General features: G+C 41.8%; 1 protein-coding gene across 4 annotated transcripts in view; it reads right to left on the reverse strand.

The window, feature by feature from the left end:
- SLC10A7 (solute carrier family 10 member 7) overlaps positions 1-18829 on the reverse strand; it is a 194909-nt gene that overhangs the window by 19489 nt on the left and 156591 nt on the right. For 3 of the 4 annotated variants that reach the window (XM_036312951.1, XM_036312949.1, XM_036312950.1), the window contains 4 exons: positions 18152-18235; positions 10802-10967; positions 9256-9307; positions 864-937 (listed from right to left, as the gene is read on the reverse strand). In XM_036312951.1, the coding sequence (XP_036168844.1) occupies positions 864-937; positions 9256-9307; positions 10802-10967; positions 18152-18235 (376 nt within the window). Of the gene's footprint in view, positions 1-863; positions 938-9255; positions 9308-10801; positions 11033-18151; positions 18236-18829 lie in introns of those variants that run through there. The other variant, XM_036312952.1, reaches the window with a different exon arrangement.

Below are 18829 nucleotides of genomic sequence, written 5' to 3' on the forward strand. Positions count from 1 at the left end.
GAGGGGGGATTACCAAAAACATGATGAAATGTCTTTGTTTTCTAGGTTCAGACTGAACTTGAACATGAGAAGACTCACAGCCATGTCATGATTCTTCCTTTTCTTCAGTGAGTCACGAGCCAAAATGAAAAGTTTTCCTACGAGTTTTTGCCACAGTGTGTCTATTAGCCCAAAGAGTTTATGAGTGATGCATATTTCAGTGAAGGTTCTGATTACTTAATGACTTTTAATGACCAGAAACATGAATTCTGGATACCTAAACACGTTATTGGGATAATGCCACTAAACTGGATAAAGCTAAGTAGAAAACAGCATTTTCCTTCTTGATCTATTTTTGTCTATTAAATAAATACTTATTTCACTTTAGATGCTAATCAGATTGAGTTAATAATAATGATAATGTGTTTCTTTATCGAAGCAACATAACATTCTGAAATGAACTTCAAATTAATGTCAATATCCAATTAGAGAAATAATGTTATTTCCACCTTGCCCCAAGCTTCCAGAAAATAAGTTAATATTTTTTAGGGACAACTCTAGAGCCTTCCAAAGCTGAGTTTTTGCCCACTGTGCACCCCCATTTCCAGCTTTTAACATTAACATTCCACATTGAAAACCTTTTATGAGAATCAAAAACCTTACAAATTAAGCTAGATCCTACATTTTTAACCGTAGGCCCTCCAAAACTGGTTCAATCGTATAATAATATTTCAAAGCAGCAGCCCATTCTCATTTTGCTATTGTCCTTTAACCAAATGGATGATACCCCATTCCATTTACTTTGAAGCACTGCTTAAATCTCACACTCGTAATATGTAACTATCTGAGGGCTAAACTAGTTTGTGAGTCTGTGAATCACTTACCCAAAGTGAGGGATTTGTGTGTAGAACAGAAAATGATAGCCACAGTGTCTGCTGGTGTGAAACCGGAATTATTCCTAGGGGCAAGAGAAAAAAGTGCTTTACAAATACTTTCATTAACAGACTATTTAACATATCCTAAATCAAACGTAGTACCCACCTTCGTGTTGACATCCCTTTAACCAATCCTGGAGACAGAAGCCATTCTATGCCCAAATGTCTGAATGTCTTTACAGAGAATCATTTCTGAGTCACTTATCCTTGGAAGGGGGATAGTTTTAAAATGGTGTGGTGGAGGTCTCTTAAGAACACACATGTAATCAGTGGTGGCGCAGGACTCCAAGGAAGTCATGCCGGGAGGCACTGCCTAGGCTGTCACCTGATAGCAACCTGTTGGCTTGAAAGAGTCATTGTGTCTGCAAAACTGCTCACTCAATAACAAACTGGTCCTTTGAGAAGTTCATGGTATGAACAAAGATTCAACATCATAGGTTTTAGTAAAACATTATCCCATATATCAAGCCTCTTCTCAGGTCTCTGCAAAACATACCAATCCATCCTTGCTCACAGCTGAGAAACTGAGGCAGAGAAGGCGCATGTGACCCAGGGCTCCACAGCCGGGTCATGACAAAGCTAGGATTTAAGTTAAGTCTGGCTCCTGTGCCTACACTCTTAACTGCTATGTTCTACTATTGCTATATAGTATGTTAAGCATGAAAAGACCCTCACTTAGCCAAAAGCCATTAAATGGTATGGGGGTCAGTACTGGTGAACATCATATTCAGATTATAGAAATTTAGAGACCAGGACAGAGGCTAGAAATGTCATTATTATCATTGTGTCCTTGGCATGTTAGAGACGATTCCTTCCTGAAGAATGAGGGTGTGAAGCTACAGTGAGTCTGTTCATCCCCTGCCCTGGACCCAGACAAGAGTCAGCAAATGGAAAGACGCGCTAGACCCGGCGGCGTGCATACAACTGCAGATGTAGCACTCTATCCAATTTTTAAGGATCTCCAAAAAAAGAGAGCCCACCATTTCCTTTAGTAACCTCAGCCTCATCTATGACTTCGTTGGAAGAGCAATCTTCCCTAAACAGGTCCCCACATCCTGTTTTCTCTGTGAAACACTCACTGGAGGGAGAAGGGCCGTCTCCTGCGCCTCCTCCCTGTCCCCAGTTCACAGGTTGACAGCATTTAATCGCCTCTGAAACGCCCCATGTGCTCATGCTTCCTAAACGGTCTTATCTCCAGCTCTTTTTCTGATAACAACTTTCCAAACTGCATTTTTGGTGTCCCCCTCAGCTGAGAATCCTCTGTGGATATATGTCACTTGAGATAATAAGATTGCCTTGCCATTCCTACATTTCATCCTCATATTTATATTGTGATACCATTCTTATTGTTTAATTTTTTTTATTAATTTTTTTGTGTTAATCCTCACCTGAGGATATTTTTCCATTCATTTTTAGAGAGAGTGTAATGGAGGGAGAGAGACAGAGAGAGAGAAACATTGATGTGAGAGAGACACATGGATTGTTTGCCTCCTGCATGTGTGGCCCCCCTCCCCACCCAACCAGGGCCAGGGATTGAGCCTGCAACTGAGGTACATGCCCTTGACCAGAATTGAACCCAGGACCCTTCAGTCTGCGGACTGAAGCTCTATCCACTGATGCAAACTGGCTAGGGCCCACACTTATTCTGTAAACATTGTACTACATGGCCCACATGGTCCTTGATCCCCTCATTCATCATGGAGGCCAAATGTGAAAGGAGCCCCATAAGGTCCCGTGAGCATGGAGGAAAGGAAGACAGTATATACTCCATAAAAGAGAAAGAGAACGAGAGTGGTGGTGGTGGGGGCGTGATTCGGAGTGGGGCCAGGTTTCTCTCAAGCTTGGCAGGGGAGTGGGTGGTGATGGAGCACAAAGAACTTTCCTGAAGGAAACAGCTAGTGGGCTGGCTTTTGAAGAACAGACAGACACACGTGTAGGCTCTCCAGGCTGAGTGTGCGCAGGGACACTGGCTTGTGACAAGGAATGTGGCCTTGGTAAGTGGGGCAGAAGGATGAAGAGGAGTAATCACACAGCGTGGTGTGAGACCGAAGATGACGAGGTGACCCAGGAAGAAGCACGGGGGGTGGGGGTGGGGGGGCAGGAGGTGGTGGGACGAGACATGAAGACAGATTTACAAGAACTTGACAAGTGTTGGCCTCTATGAAATAAATGTTGCCTCCCAACAGCTTAAGAGCACAGGCTTTTGGGGCAAATGCACAAGAACTTAAACTCAGACCATCCTCTGCTTGGACATAACATGGGGATGACAGTGCCTGCTTCTGAGGGCCACCTTCAGGATAAACGCCAGTGTTTGTTTAGAATCTGGCACGCTGCGGTGTTTAGTACTTGCTAGTTATTTTACTGTTCCTGTTGCTTTGTCAAAGGAGGAGGGATCGAAGAGATGAGAAGCTTTGAGCATATGGGACTGAGAAAGGCATCAAGGCATTCTGGGAAGTGGGGGATGGGCGGGCCCAGTGCTGTCTGGGAGGAGCCTGGGACTGATGTCCAGGTGCACTGAACTGGAAGTGGTGAGAGGGAAGAGTGTGCTCAGGAAATCTGGTGAAGAGGAGAAGAGGGGATGTGATCACCTAGAGAGGGAAGATACAGCAGGAGAGACAAAGGGGGAGGCCAGGTCCTCAGAGAGGCCCCAGAGGATGAGACGGGTGTTAGCCTCCGAGGGGCTGTTTTCTCTGGTCTGAGCTGGAACAAGAGATGACAAGGTGAGTGAAAACTACAGAAAATTTCCAGGTGGATAATGGGAAAATGGAAGCAATTTATATCAGAGATTTTACTTTCTTTGTAAAAGGTGAGGCACTTCACTCACCCATAGAGAATTGGAGGTAACACGGAGGCCCAGGAACCTAAGACATAGAAAAGCTTGAAGTAGGCAGACTGGGGATAGATGTACAGCCAGCTGTATGGGAATGCATGCCACCTTGACTGCAGACCATGCAGCATAACCACGCAGTGTAACCAGCTGGGCGAGTGTGGACTGCCCAGCAATGCCTGGGTCTGCAACCCTGCGGAGGCCTTTCCTTCTAGTTCTTTGCTCTCTCGTTTAGATACAGCGGTTGCTGCATCTGGATCCAAGCAGTTGGGTTTTCTTCCCAGCGAATCTGACAATACCCTCTCCTTTGGGGAACTTTGCTTTGCTTCGTATTTGTTCCTTTCCAGATTAGAGCACATTCCCAGTGTGTCCAGAGCTCTCTGGCCAAGAAGGCGCTGACTTAAGCTGGTGCGGCTGCCACCGGCCAGAGCAGCGCATACAGTGGCTGAGGAGGACGTCTGCAGGGACTCGCTAACGCCTCTCCTCCAGGAAGCAGGCGCAGCCGGCCCCCACTGGGCGGTGACAGGCCTGATCTCAGGCGAAACTGCCCCTTGGTTCTGTTGACAGGGTCTGCAGTCGGGAGGGAGGATCAGTAAATACAAGGGGAATGTTTAAGGTTAGAAACAATGTTCCCCTTAAACAGGGCTGGCCTATACCTATGCAGAAAGTAACAGACCACTTCACATCACGGGCCTTGGGGAAAACCAACAGAGCGCCGCTCACTGAGCCCTCCACTCAGGACGATGTTGATGCTGACGAGTAACCACAGCAGGGAACGCTGATTGTTTTCTAAGCACTTCGCTGCCTGGACTTCTCCTTCTCCCAACAGTCTCATAAGGTAGCTAGTATTATTGCCTTGTTTTTTCCACAAAGGAAACCCGAAGCACAACTGCAAGTCAACTAGAAAGTAGGCTGCCCCACGTCTTGGAGATAAGTTTGCCTCCGAGAAGAAAAATTATTAAAAAAAAAACAAAAAAACATCGCCAAAGAAAACCACCCAAACGAAAAACCACCGCTAAATGGAGTGGGTGAGAGCTGCTCTCTTGTGAAGTGACCTGCCCTCAGCCATGCTGTGCACCTCACTTACGCGGTAATGACTCTACTTTCAGCGATTAGCATCTCTATTGTGTCTGCTCACATTTTTGAATCACGTTACTATTTATTTTCTGATTTGACCTTATGTCTTTTTAATATTTTCTTTTTATTCTGTTTTTATAATTCTTTTGATCTCTCTGGCCTCCCTTGGGATGTTTATTTCCTTTCCTTCCCAGCCGGTTTCTTTATTGGCTCTTACAGAGCTTTCTATCCACGTTTCCCACATAGCATATCGTTTGCCTCCCTCTGCAGTTCCTACAAAGGAAAACATGTCAGAGGTTTTACAGGGAGAATCACAGAATGTGGAGCAGAAAAGCTCCTCAGAGGGTCCTGTGTGAGTGCTGTTAGAGGGGACGTCTACGTGAGGTGCTTTCCTTTGTTGACCTCTGGACCTGTTTTGTTTTCACTCATTTTAGGAGGTGACCTCCTCTGTCATTAGCTGAGCAGCATAAAGAGTTCCGGAGCTCTGTGGCTCCGCTGCCTCATCTCTGAAATGGTAAGAGACTTACCATTAACCACAGGGCTGTCTTCCTTCTCTCCCTCCTGCCCTCCCCTGCTCCCCACCCCCCTCCCTCCCAGGGCTACAGGGAGAGGCCCATTGAGGCCTGGGATTGAAACTGCACTGATAAAGATTAAAGGACCTGCACAAATATTTGAATATTTGTTTTCTTCCTCCTCTTGTTAATGCTTTCTTTTGTCACTCTAGTGACATTCTAGGCTTCTATCCTGTTATCTGCTTATCAAACTGTCTTTTATATATTTTTAAAAGGCTCCCAATGACTGCTTTATTTTTCTAAGCCTTTTCAACAATTTTTTTTTTCTCAACTTTGACAGCTTTCCAAAGTTGTAGAAAGAGTAGGTCACCATGGACGGCTGAGTCTTGGTTTGATGAATAAACTCTCATTTCCTAGCAACAGTGACACAGAAACGTCCAAAAGAATGTATTACAAAACCAGAAATGCTAATTCCCTCTCTTCCATAATTAGTTCTTGAAATAATATGTTATTTTGATATAATAAATATTCTGCAGTAGCTAACATTTACTGAGCACTTACTATATACTAGGTGTTATGCTGAGGGCTTTGTGTGCACCTCATTTAATTCTCCAAATGCCCCGATGAGACAGTACTACCACTGTCTCCATTTTATAGTTGGGGAAGTTGACAGCAGTTACAGTTATTAAACAGGGTTGAAACTCGGGTCTGTTTGGCTCTAGAGTTGGAATTTATAACCTGAACACTATTCTAAGGACAGGGAGATGAGAACACAGTCATAACTCTCACGAGTATTTTAAATACTCAGAGCAGAGGAGGCTCAGGTGCCCTGTCAGGCAGGCTAAGCGGTGCTCACCAGGGGAGCAGAGTGGTGCAGGGAAGTTGGATTTTCTAGGTGGGTCTCCCCAGGTTTAAGCTAACCTGCCATCATCGGAGGTCAGTGACATGCTGTACAAAAAAGACTTCTTTCCATGCTGAGACTTTTGTGTCTGGATAATTGGATTGGTTTGAGATGTACTGAATTGATAAGAAAAAAGCCCCACAGGCCACTTTCACCAATTTTAAGTAGAAAGGAACAAAAAGTGGGAAAAGAAAATTAAATTCAACAGCATATAAACCAATGGGTATTAGTTCCAATTTTTGGTGTCTTTGATTAATTTGTTTGTGTTTCTGTGTAAACCTAAAGAATCCAGTTAAACATTCTCTACAAATTCCCTAACCAAAACAAGTGTTATGAATTTTTAAAGAAATTGAGGTAGTTTATTTAGTGCAGTAGAAAAAGCATGGGGCAATGCTTTTGGAAATGTCAGGTGGCAGTGGATTTCAATTCTAGGTGTGCTGTCACCTGATTTTGGGTAAGTTTCTAAACTAAACTGCTCTAAGCATGGGTTCTCATCTGCAAAACAGCAACAAAAGTGCCTGGGATCGTAGTCTTTGCTGTCAGACTTACAGGGAATAACTCATGCACAATCCCTAGCACAGTGCCCGGCCCTGAGCAGGGTTCACTAAATGTTGATAATTTTCATTCCTCCAACAAAATCTCCAGGCGTTATAAGGCCTCTCAGCATGAGAAGAAGAAAAAAGTGAAAGTGAAAACCATCTACTAAATCTTGTCCAATTGCAAATCCCCAAATGTTAATGGAATATTTGGGGATACACACCCATTCCCCAGGAACACAATTACAGCCACCCCATAGTCTTGTTTGTCAAAGAATGTGATGCCTGACACCAGGCTGAGCACATTCAAAACCCAACAGAACTTGAGTGAAGGCAGAACAAGGCAGAACAGAAGTGTCTCAAAACCACAGGCCTCAGGAAAGTCCAGTCTGCTTCAGGCTGAAAATCCTCAGTTTTCATTCAACTATTTGTGATGCCACCAGTCCTCCTTCAGCAGCCTCAGTAGTGGCTATTCTGTGTTTTTGAAGAATTTGTCAGTCACCCACTCCCAGGCATGGCATCCTGCCTAGTCTGATAGGACAGGATGAGTGGCCCGATGATCACGCTGCCACAAGGACCAGCAAAACAGCCAGTGAAGGGCACATGTCTTTTCTGAGGTGCCCTAACAAGCCATTTACAAAAAACAAAACAAAACAACAAAAAACACACCTTTAAAATAGCTCCTACTCTCAGACTTACCTAAATGAGTCACACTTTCTTGGTAACTCAATGGCTCTAGGCCAGCCGTGGGCAAACTAATAAAACTAAAAAAAAAAAAAAAGACCGTACCCTTTTATGTAATGATGTTTACTTTGAATTTATTTTAGTTCACACAAACACTCCATCTATGCTTTTGTTCCGGCCCTCCGGTCCAGTTTAAGAACCCATTGTGGCCCTCGAGTCAAAAAGTTTGCCCACCCCTGATTTACTCTTACTCATAAATCACAACACAGGCTTGGTAAAAATGCTTCAGATTACACCCATCAGTAAGTCTTCATTGACTGTTTACAATCAGCTCCTGCTATACTGAGTGCCATGGGGCCAGCTGCCTAACGCGAGGCCTGAGCCCTCTGCTGCCCTGACACTAGCAGGCCTCACCAACAGCCCGGCCCCCTCCCTTGTGGCAACTCCCTGCATCACCTGGCATTCAAGGGGCTGGCAATCTGTCCCAAGCTTGCCTTTCCAAATAGTATTATTTTTAAACTCCCTCTACTCTTATTGTCCCAGCGTGTTTTGGTGTGTGTGTGTTCACATCTGCATTGTTGTTTCTTTTCCCACTAAGAACCCCCTCTCTGCATCTCTGTTTGCTGAATAACTAGCCATGCTTCATGACCCAGGTCAAACCCCATCTCTTCCAGGAAGCCATGCTCTATTACTGTCTTTGGAGGTGCTTTCTTCTTTGAATGGACTAAGGTTGGCTTACTGTACCACTCAGGACAGGTAGTTATCCATGCATATATCTAGTCTATAACTTACGCAGGATTGGAATTATTTATTTCTGGCATTCACTATGGTAACTTTCTCATACCAAAGGCTTACATAATTTCTGATGGAAGAAGCTGCATTAGAGGTGAGCCTTTAAGACCAGGGAAGATGAACGAGGGTATGGAGACCAATTTTGACATGGGGACAGCCTTAGCAAAGGCAAGGGATGAGAACATAGGAGGTTTTTTCAAAGGGCAGCAAAGCCTTTACCTCAACCTAAAGCTTTGGCAGCAAGATTGCCAGTGGTGGTTCATGAGACTGGCCTTGCCTTAGCCCCCAAAGTGAGCTTCACTCTGCAGGCTCTGTAACCAATGAAGCTCTCGGAACATGAGTGCTACTGTCAGAACTCTGAGTGATTCGAAGCAGTAAGAAATGCATTGAGAAGTCAGGCCTGGAAGTGAAAATACTAGTAAGATAGCCATTGCAATAGACTAGGGCAAGAAGAGGCAACAAATCCTGAATTAGGGAAGTGGCTTTGGAAGCACAAAAAATATTACTGAAGTAGGATCAAGAGATTAAAAAAAAAAAATGATGTGAAGGATTCTAGTCTGAGTACCTCTGTGGATGGTGGTTCTATTAACAATAAATAAACAAATGAGAGAGAAAGTGTTGGAGGAAAAGAGGGAGCCCATTCTGAACATCTTGAGTGTGAGGTGTTATGATGACAACAGGGTGAAGTTATCTAAATGGTAAGGGATGAGTCATGCTGGAACTCAGGACAGACATCGGAAGGGCAGGTCTGGGCTCTACATTCATCAGCTGACAGCTCCCAGCTCGAGCCAGTCGAATGGAGGAGCTCCCAAGCACACGATGTGGACAGAGGAGACAAGGGCCACGGGCAGGCCCTTTCCTAAGGTCTCCCCTGGAGGACGGCAGGAGCGGGGTGCAAAGTGATGGCCAGGCGGGCAGGAGAAAAACTGCAACAGCATGGTGGCGCAAAAGTCACGTCAAGAGCATGCGTCTTCATTTAGAAAACAACCAACAAGGAAACCAAATCACTTACCTTGTTGAAAAGATGAAGGTTAGAAGCATAAAGCCCAGCTGAATAGAAAATACTGGGGAGAAAAAAGGATTGAGCCTACATTAGCACTATAAAAGCAGTGGCTGTAGCGTATTTACTGGTATGCCTAGTTTGATCTGAAACTAATAGGAATTCAAATAGAAAAACAAACAAGCATAAATTGCTGAACTAATACAATCATTTAAATTAGTGGGACTCAGCCTGTTCTTATTGAAGATATCCCCAGATACAATCTATGAGGTCTACTACTCACGGCAAATCTAAAACGCTGTTTGATTTAAGATTTGGTTATTAAATTTGTTCAGTTTAGAGCCAACTGGTTTATACTATGAATATTTATAGCAAATAGCATAAGTGTGGTAGGATATAATAAATATTTTGGAATAACTCATCTTGATTTTTAATAACATAAGATTCTTCGATATTACAATTACCAAAAGTTGTCGTTGGTATTGCAGGATAAATAGAACAAAAGATTTCTTTTCATTTCTTTTTTTTTTTTAACAGCTCATGTTTTAATTACCTACTACATTTTAAAATATTGTCCTGAGCTCTGCCTGTGCCTCGATAGAGGCTGAGAAGTTGGAAACTGCCAGGATTAAATGACCTTTAAATCCAGACTGGCCTCTTCTGTGGTTAAAGAATAGGGACACTCCCTCCCTTCCTGTCATCTCTAGTTTGGAACAGAAGTCAGCAAAGTTTACTTAAAAGGCCACATAAAAAATACTTTAGGGCCCGACCTGCGTGGCTCAGTGGTTGAGCGTCAACCATGAACCAGGAGATCATGGTTCAGTTCCCTGTCGGGGCACATGCCCGGGTTATTGGCTCCATCCCCAGTGTGGGGTGTGCAGGAGGCAGCCGATTGATGATTCTCTCTCATCATTGATGTTTCTCTCTCTCCCTCTCCCTTCCTCTCTGACATCAATAAAAATCTTTAAAAAAAAAATACTTTAGGCTTGAGGGCCATATGGTCTCTATGGCAACTATTCTGTTCTACCTTCTAATTGAAAGCAGCTATAGATAACACATACATGAATTTTTGAGCCTCGTAGGTAAGCATTTTATAGTCTGCTACTTCTTACAATGAAATGATATTACTTTGGGTATACCGTAATAGGAAAATGATGTAAATATTCACATTTTAACCAACTGTTATAAAATAATAGTATACATTAGAAATTCTACTTTTGATTTATGATAAAGAATAAGAGTAGCTCAAGTTATAATAATATAAAATTGGCAAAAAGTGCTCAACTTAACATTTGAATTGGACAGATATTATGACTTCTTTCACCTGGCATCAACCCTTGCAAATCAGACATAAAAGGACATAAGAGAGTAAGTCATGTGCGTATCATTACTGATGTCTTTGTAAAAAACAGATGCACTTGGTAAAGTCACTGAGCACATAGAGTATGAAACTAAGTATTCTTTTCTAATCAAATTAACATTCACAATGAATGTAGGGAACACACATGCTATGCTTTGCTATTGAGGGGACAGCGAAGGTCTCCCGTGTCCCACTTACTTATGAACAGTATGACCACAAGGCTGAACTTATCCAGGTCAATGTTCGGGTTGGAGAACGTGCCGCAGAAGGTGGTGTAGATGATCATGAGGAGCACGCTGCTGCTGATAGCACCGAAAGGAGGCTTTGTTCTTTCAAGCCAGTCCTTGATGTACCTTCGGACAATCTGAAACACAGAGATCAACAGGCGGCCTCTTTTCAGGGAGTGGGATTGGGCATCTCAAAACGATTCTGACAGCAGGAAGACAGAAAGGAAAGAGAGTAATTTGGATGATGGCCACAGTGGATTTCAAAGCATCCCTGCCACCCCAATCTTCTTCTGGGGAATTTAACATTTGTGGTGCAGCTTCCACTGGTGTCCATAATAAGAGTATGTTTTCAAGTGCATTCAAATCCATCCTTTATCATGCCAAATGCTCTTTGCTAGCTGTCACTGAGACATGCCCATTAAGCCTCCCCAAAGTTTATCTCCTCTGTTCATCCTAATGGATGTGTGTAATTATCACAGTCCCCTTTGCCTCAACAGACAATTTTGAGTGCGACTTTGGGAATCTTAAAAATCTGACATCTTCAAGAATTTCAAGACAGCAGATAATAGAAAGTGATCCATGGAACATATTAATTTTTAAAATGTTAGCAACGCACCAGAAGTTTTTAATTAAATTATAACTCATGCTTGAAAAGCAAAAGTGCATGTGTTGTGGGAGCTTAAATAATTCAAACTCTGAATATCTAGAGTTTTTGTGAATCCAAAGACAAATGCCATTTGCATGCTTTTAGAATTTCAGAATTAACACTTAACAATGAATAAACCTGCCCTAACTTTCCTTCAAAAAGGATCGGTGAAATATAAAGTTATAGAGCAATCCTCTCATATTTTAGAACCAAATCAGATATTTAAAATCAGCACAGTCTGAATATTGGTGATAACTTTCATTGGGACAGAAGACTGAACCACTATTTAAAACCCATCACTTTTGAAAGAAGCTGAACAAGCCCTATAATACGGACCCCAGTTGAGACATATTACGATTTGAGTCACTCATTATCCTGCATAATTGAACATGAGACTTCACAACAGGCTGAATTACCATGATCCATTAGCAATAATGAGGTCAGGGGACTTCTCCTGACAAGGCTGATGGGGTTCTGCCATCCTCTACTGTTACTAAAAAGGCTTAATTTGCCAGGGGGCATACCTTCACAGGTACTCAGGAACAAAACAAACCACTCACAGAACAAACCTGTGAACAAATGGCTGTTCAATAAACCATGTCTGTTCTCAAGGACTCAGTGAGTGAAATCAGTCTTAGTAAATGGAGTCCTGGCAGAAAGCTGACCGCAGGCACAAGACAGAGAGAGGAAGCTCAGGTGCAGTGGGATGAAGGGGAAAGTGTCATTTAAGTATAAACAGTGGTTAAGTTTTTTTAAAAAGTAGATCTTGTAATTAAATTTATAGTTGAATTTATAAAAAATTATGTTGCTGTTGTTTTTGAGAAGTGATCCCAAACCGTAGTAATGTATGTAGTGTTCGTTTCTTTCTTTAATGTCACAGTGTGGTGAAGTACGTATGGAGAGATAAGAGCGGCCTGTCACACAGTGCTAGGCACTGATGTATTAGAATGGTATAAATTTAGGATAATAGCGTTCAAGGTACCCAGATGGCCCACGTTCATGTGTTACAGTGTGTGTATGTGTGGTGGTGGTGGTGGTGTGGCTTATTCAAAGGCTACAGAGGAACTTCATTTAAAAGGTCACTTCATAATCTATTGTGCTTGGTAGCATAAACCTGGTAGTTGCCCAAGTTTAGTACAACTCAACTCATTCAGGAAGGAAAATAAATGGAAATGACATAGCATTACTGAAACTGATGCTGTCCTCCAATCTTGTTTTAAAATAAAATGATTAAAAACACAAAGATGTCTCTGCAGTAGGTTACAGCATGTATGATTCTAATGCCAAACATAAAAGTGTCTTTCTTTCCTACCATCGCCCCTCTGACAACATAAACAAATACATGTGAATTAGGTATAACCTGAAAGTCCAAGGCATTTTCAAGCCAAGGCACGTTTCTAATCTAAGCAGCGATGGACTTTGTTAGCCTAATCATCTCTTTCTTCATTACTAAGTGCTCAGAGGCTCAGAGTGGGGATGACTCCTTCAATGGGGCAAGTGCAGGCTCCTGAGTCCTGCGTCCTCCTCCCTAAAATGCTTTTCTTCTAAACATGTCAGCGCTTGAACCTGGACACTTAATCTTGATAAAGAAAACAACCAGCACTTGGGGATTGGATAAACCGACAAGTGAGGCAACGCCCCTAGAGGAAAACAGATCGTCTTCGCTGTTTTTAGTCTTGCGGTGATATTTATCTGTGCTTTCTAAGTAAACCACTTTATACCTTGCCAGGCTCTATAGAGCTTTTCCATCTTCCTCTCAAATTAAATTCACAAAGCAGGTGTTGGTCTGTGTAGCCAGGAAACTGTGAAAATGCTTCATAAGCCACTGGGTGAAGTAGAGCTGATATTGCCTTAAAGATTGATTTGGATATAAACTCCAGGAAACCTCGCCTTCTCTTAGTTCAGCCACTTATACTTTCCATACATTCTCTGTGTGTCAAGAATCCATGTCATTTTATAATTCTCCAAACTTCTTTGCTTACAGAAATGTTTAAAACCTTACAGGAAATAAGGCTTTGCTTGGGATGGTCAGCACAACCTGATGGGTGCCCGAGAATTCCCTCTGTTGGGGAAAAACAACAGTGCAGATGAGGGCAAAGGCACTCTGGTGAGGGGGCCAGTTGTGTCTTTCCTCAGAATCTGTGCTCATTCGTTTGCTCTCAGCGCTCAGAGAAACTCAGGCATTCAAAGCCAAGTCACAAATTCTCATGAACTTGTTTGCATTTTCCTATGGAGAGAGAAGGGAAAAATCTTCCACAGCTTTTTATTTTATTGTTTCACCTTCTGTATTTTGATTTTCTTTATTTTAAATTAAGTACTAGTAACGGTGAAAGGGCAACTTGAATCCCTGTATCCCTGTGCTTCTAACAAGTTGAGACACATATTAATTACTACAGGACCTGCACGACACAAGCTGGGAGACTAACACACCTTAGGTGACAAGTGCCCATATTTGGAGATAATCAAGAAATGTAATATATATCACTTCAGTTTCCACTTTGTTTTCCCCCCAGGGTATTTTCTTGCCTTCCCCTACTGGTGTTTATATCTATTATCTGATTTTTGAGTGGGGATATAAGGTGGGTAATTTTTCATGTTAGGTCTGAATTTTAAAATGTATTTTTCCTTCAAGGTGGCTTCAGATTGTTTCTCCAATTTTTATCCTTTATTCCATTGAATCCATAAATTGTCATAAAGTATTTTGTTTCTTCATTAATATTCTGTTGAAATGTATAGTCGGGGATATAAAATCAAATCCAATGTATATTTTGTAAAAAGTATAAACAACAATAATAAATGAATACAATAAGCACCCATCATCTACTTAACTTTTTGAAAATCCTTTCCCACTATTACTTCATAGTGTTGTAATGAAAAAGGCCATACAGATGTTATCCTGCTCAGTTTACAGCTGAAAACACAGGTACACAGAGCCCAAACAACTTGCATAAAATGTTCAAAAGCTAGTTTGCTGGCTGAGCAGGAACATGACTTTTCTTTTCTGAGGGGTCCCTGGTCCATGGAGCTCACCGTCTGGTTAGAGGAGATAAAGAAAAAGCAAAAACAACAAACAAACAAGAAGCAGATACTACCCTGTTATGCAGGGGTTTATACTGGACAATAGCGAGCGAGGCGGGGGTGGAGTGGAGATGAGAAAAGGTCTTTCCTTTCTGAGAGGGAGAGGGAGGTGTTCCAAGCACAGGGACTGACGATGCAGTGTCTAAGGCAGGGTGGAGGCTGGCCTGTTTGAGAAGCAGAAGCGCAGGCAGTGAGCCCTGAATGCAATGGGCGAGTGGGAGAGTGTTAGGGGAAGTGGAAGGGGCTTGAAAATATAGGACAGGGTGGAGTAACCCTATAAGGAAGTCGAGTGAGACGTCTAGGAAGTGTTGTATGCCATTTTAAATTCGAACTCAAGAATTTAAAGCAAGGTGAGACCAACTATGTGTTTCTCTCTAGCAAAGCTGGAGACCGGGGTGGGGGGGGGGGGGGGGGATGCTGCTGGGGATTCCATGAAGGTAAATTCATAGTTTTCTTTAGGCAATCTTTTTATATAGCTCACACCCTATAGTGGAGTATGCTATTCAATATACTTATTATAATGAGTCTCTGCTTCCAGGAGGCTCACAGATCAAGTATAATCTCCCCTGATAAATATTATGCATCAAGACCCTGGGGGAACTGGAAATGGGGAGTCAGAGCAGGTGGACTGCACGTCAGAGGGGTCTGTGTACCGAGTCTTAAGGAATGAGTAGGAGTTTGCTGGCAGAAAAGATGGGACAGTAAGATGAAAGGCATGGGGCCATGAGGGGCCTGGTTAGGGAGGGGGAGGCTGCATATGGCAGAACAGGAGCCTAAATGAAGGGGCAGGAGATGCCTGTGGAGAGGCGGGCTGGGGCCAGAGGATGAAGGCTGTATGGGCCACACAGCAGTGGCAGCAGGGAGCCAACAGATGCTTTAAGGAGAGGAATAAACTGACCTGATTGGTTCTCAGGACCACCCTGGAGGCAGCAAAGACCTTGGGTCGGAACTGGAAGAGGCTCACAGCAGAGACAGTTTGGGAGGTGCATTTAGACAAGAGAGGATGAAGGTGTAGATGTGAAGATGCCAGGCATGAGATTTCTGAGGCAGAAATGGGGGCACTGCCTTCCTGGATGGAAGGAAGGATGTAGGGGAGGCAGGAGGCAAGGTGGTTTCTACAGGTGGAGGCTGGGGTGTGACGGTTATCCTAGATTATAGGAGGGGGCGGTAGATGTAAATATAGGCACTTTGATATCTAGAGTACTTTTAAAAAACCACTTACACTACTTTGGGCTACCTTTACTACTTTATAATTTATTCTAATAACCTTACTACTGAGCATGTAAAGGACAATAAATTTAACAATTCATTATTCTCTTTGGTTAAATATTCTTAATTATATAAATGATATAACCATCTGCATTAAAAAAAAAAAACAGTTGAATGACTGACAAAGATATTTTCTTTGTCCATATGTTTTAAGCCACACATTTATTATTAACAGACACATTTCCAAGATCCACTAAGAGAAAAATATATGCGCCCTGGCTGGTAAATGAAATTATTTTCAGAACCAAGAAAATAAATATGGGTTTAAACTAATACTATCCACGGTGTAAACTGTCTAGATCTGAGGAGGGTAGGTAGGTATTGTTATGTCTCTATAAGACACAGCATTTCCCTCACTGATCATAGAACTCTCACTCATTCCCTCCCTCCCTCATTCATTCATTCAGCACATATGTACTGGGGGCCTATGCTCTGGGTATGTAATGGTAAGCAAAACAAATATGGTTCCTATACTCATTACAGTCTAATCAAGGAGGCACACAGTTAACAGGGAAACAAATGATAAGAAAGTAGTGAAAAAGAACAAGAAAGAAATCAAACGAGGTGCTGCAATACAGATAATCAGGAAATCAGATAGGTGGTTCAAAGAAGATATGAATTAAAGAGTCAATGAACAATGAGCTGGGTTGGTACGGTGGGTAGAAAGACCTTCTAAACAGAAAAATTAAGCAGGAATTGAGAAAAATCCAGGAAGGCTAGAGTGTAGGAAATGTGGCAAATAAGTTTGAGAGGTAGATGGGGGAAGTAATATTTATTCAGGTTCCTGTTCTGTGATCAGCACTGTTCAAGTATCAGTCATATTTAATTAAATTATATTTTTGAGTGCTTTCAAATTTTCCCCCCTTATCCTAAATTCAGTCCCTTTTCTAAGTATAAAATTAAAATAAAACAAAAAGATCAGTGCCTGTATAGCGGATGCTGTGATGAGCCACCCAATTCCATCCCTTCGGGAATGGGCTGCTTGCTTGGCTGAAAGATCTCAGTTGAGCTCCTTTGGGAGTTCTGCTGAGCGAGCAGATTCCCCCAAGGCCACACCTCCCATGGGGAGTGGGAGGGACAGGAGCATCAGGATAGGCAGGACAGTCTGAAGGGTCCTCCCAGCTCCAGGGCACCCCTGGGACGTGTTGAGGCCACCGCAGGACTGCATCACAGTTCACCTCCTCCTCATCCCGTCCTTTCTTCACTCTCCCGAAGGTGTTGAGCCCTGGGGTACTTCCCCGCATGGAAACCTTGGTCTCAGTGTCTGTTTCCCAGGGACCCTAACCCAAGGTAGCCTGTAAATACTACATGTCTATACATACACCATTTTTATAGTTAATATTTCAAAGAGTTGCCTTCTGTGTAGTATTTGTAGGGAATTTGAAGTGATGGTGATGACAGATGCTATGGAGTACTTACCTGTGTCAGGCTCTTTAATGACAAAACCTTTACACGCATCCCTATTTCTTTGAATACCTTTTAAGATGGGTGTTATTATTTTTATGCAATTTAATAAGTTGTGAATCTGGAACTAAGGAGATCAAATGATTTGCCAAAGGTCGCACAGAAAACAAGAAGTAGAACTAAGTCTAGAACCTACTTGTTCTTAAACCCATGTCTATGCCCTTGATCATCCAAATATATTCTTTCCTAAAACTCATTCATTTAGTAGCACATTAAATTCTGTTGTTCTTTACTGTGGCTACCTGTGAGTAGAAAAACAACCTTGTTTTAAAACCTATATCTTATAATTAAATTACGTGGTTATTATGACCTTGTTATAAGAAATTAATTTGTACGAATTTATTCTATTGTCCAATTCAATAAGAATGGTAAAGGAAAGTAAATTTTCTAGGATCCAATGTAAGAGCTTATAGAATTAAATGTTTATTTTACTAACTACACGATCACAAATAGGATACCTGCTGCTGGAGGAGGCTCTGAGCAGCCAAAGACAGATGCTTGCTCCCAGCAACGGCCCCAAATGCCGAGACCTTACCGGAGGTCACAGAACATGGTATCGGTTTGCTAAATGTTTCAAGCTAGCTGCATTGCTCTAAAGAAGGGATAATAAATGTTAAAAAAAAAAAATCAAGATTCTGGGCAGGTGTTCCTATCTAAAGCACATTGATATTAACTAAAAAAATAAAACGATGAGAATATTGTGATTGATAAAACCTGCGTTGCACAGTCTTGTATTTTCATTTAACTGTCTTGTCCTCTATCTTTTCCTCAATTGTCCTGACATTTTGTAAGAATTCACAATTTTTTTTAAGAATTCACAATTTGATCTGTAAAGAAAAGAGCAGATGGAATTGGAGACCTTACCTGTCCAATAATGAGAGGCACCACAACCGTCACAGAAAGCTGAGAAAAAATAGATGTAAAAGGCACCGAAGAGGATGAGCCGAGCTGTTAAACAATAATATAAGAGGAGTTAGAGTTACTTGGAACCAGTGAGCAAATAGTGCTGTTAGACAAATCATGCAAAAAATAATTCTCTCATAATACACCAAAAATTTGGTAGCTACAAGAGCAAATGAAGTTATTTAAAATTTTTAAAAATTTAACACAAAATAGACTGCTAAGTAGTTTTGTATACAATTTTTATTGGGACACTAAGTTTGAGGACAAACAATAACTATTGTTTTACAATTAACTGAGATAGCTTATTAAGAAATCCAATTCTGAAAAATAAAGTGATTCTGTGTTCATAATGTCTATAATTCTATGCCATGATATTTCACCTATAATCATAGTTTATGTGATTACCATTTCACCTATCACCTACCTAAAACAAACAAGTATATCTTATTCTCTTATCAAGGTGATGATTTTAGTTATGAAAGTGAAATATTTTCTAACTTTCTAACTCCTTCAAATCAAAGGCAATGAGTCTCATAGTCTTTAATTTTTTTTTTCTTACACAAAGTCTAGCAAATGAACATGACTTAATTTTCTACTGAACATGACTTAATTTTCAATTTAAAATGTCAGTATACCTCT

Source organism: Myotis myotis, unplaced genomic scaffold (genome assembly GCF_014108235.1).
Source record: "Myotis myotis isolate mMyoMyo1 unplaced genomic scaffold, mMyoMyo1.p scaffold_m19_p_6, whole genome shotgun sequence".
In the NCBI taxonomy this organism is placed as follows: Eukaryota; Metazoa; Chordata; class Mammalia; order Chiroptera; family Vespertilionidae; genus Myotis; species Myotis myotis.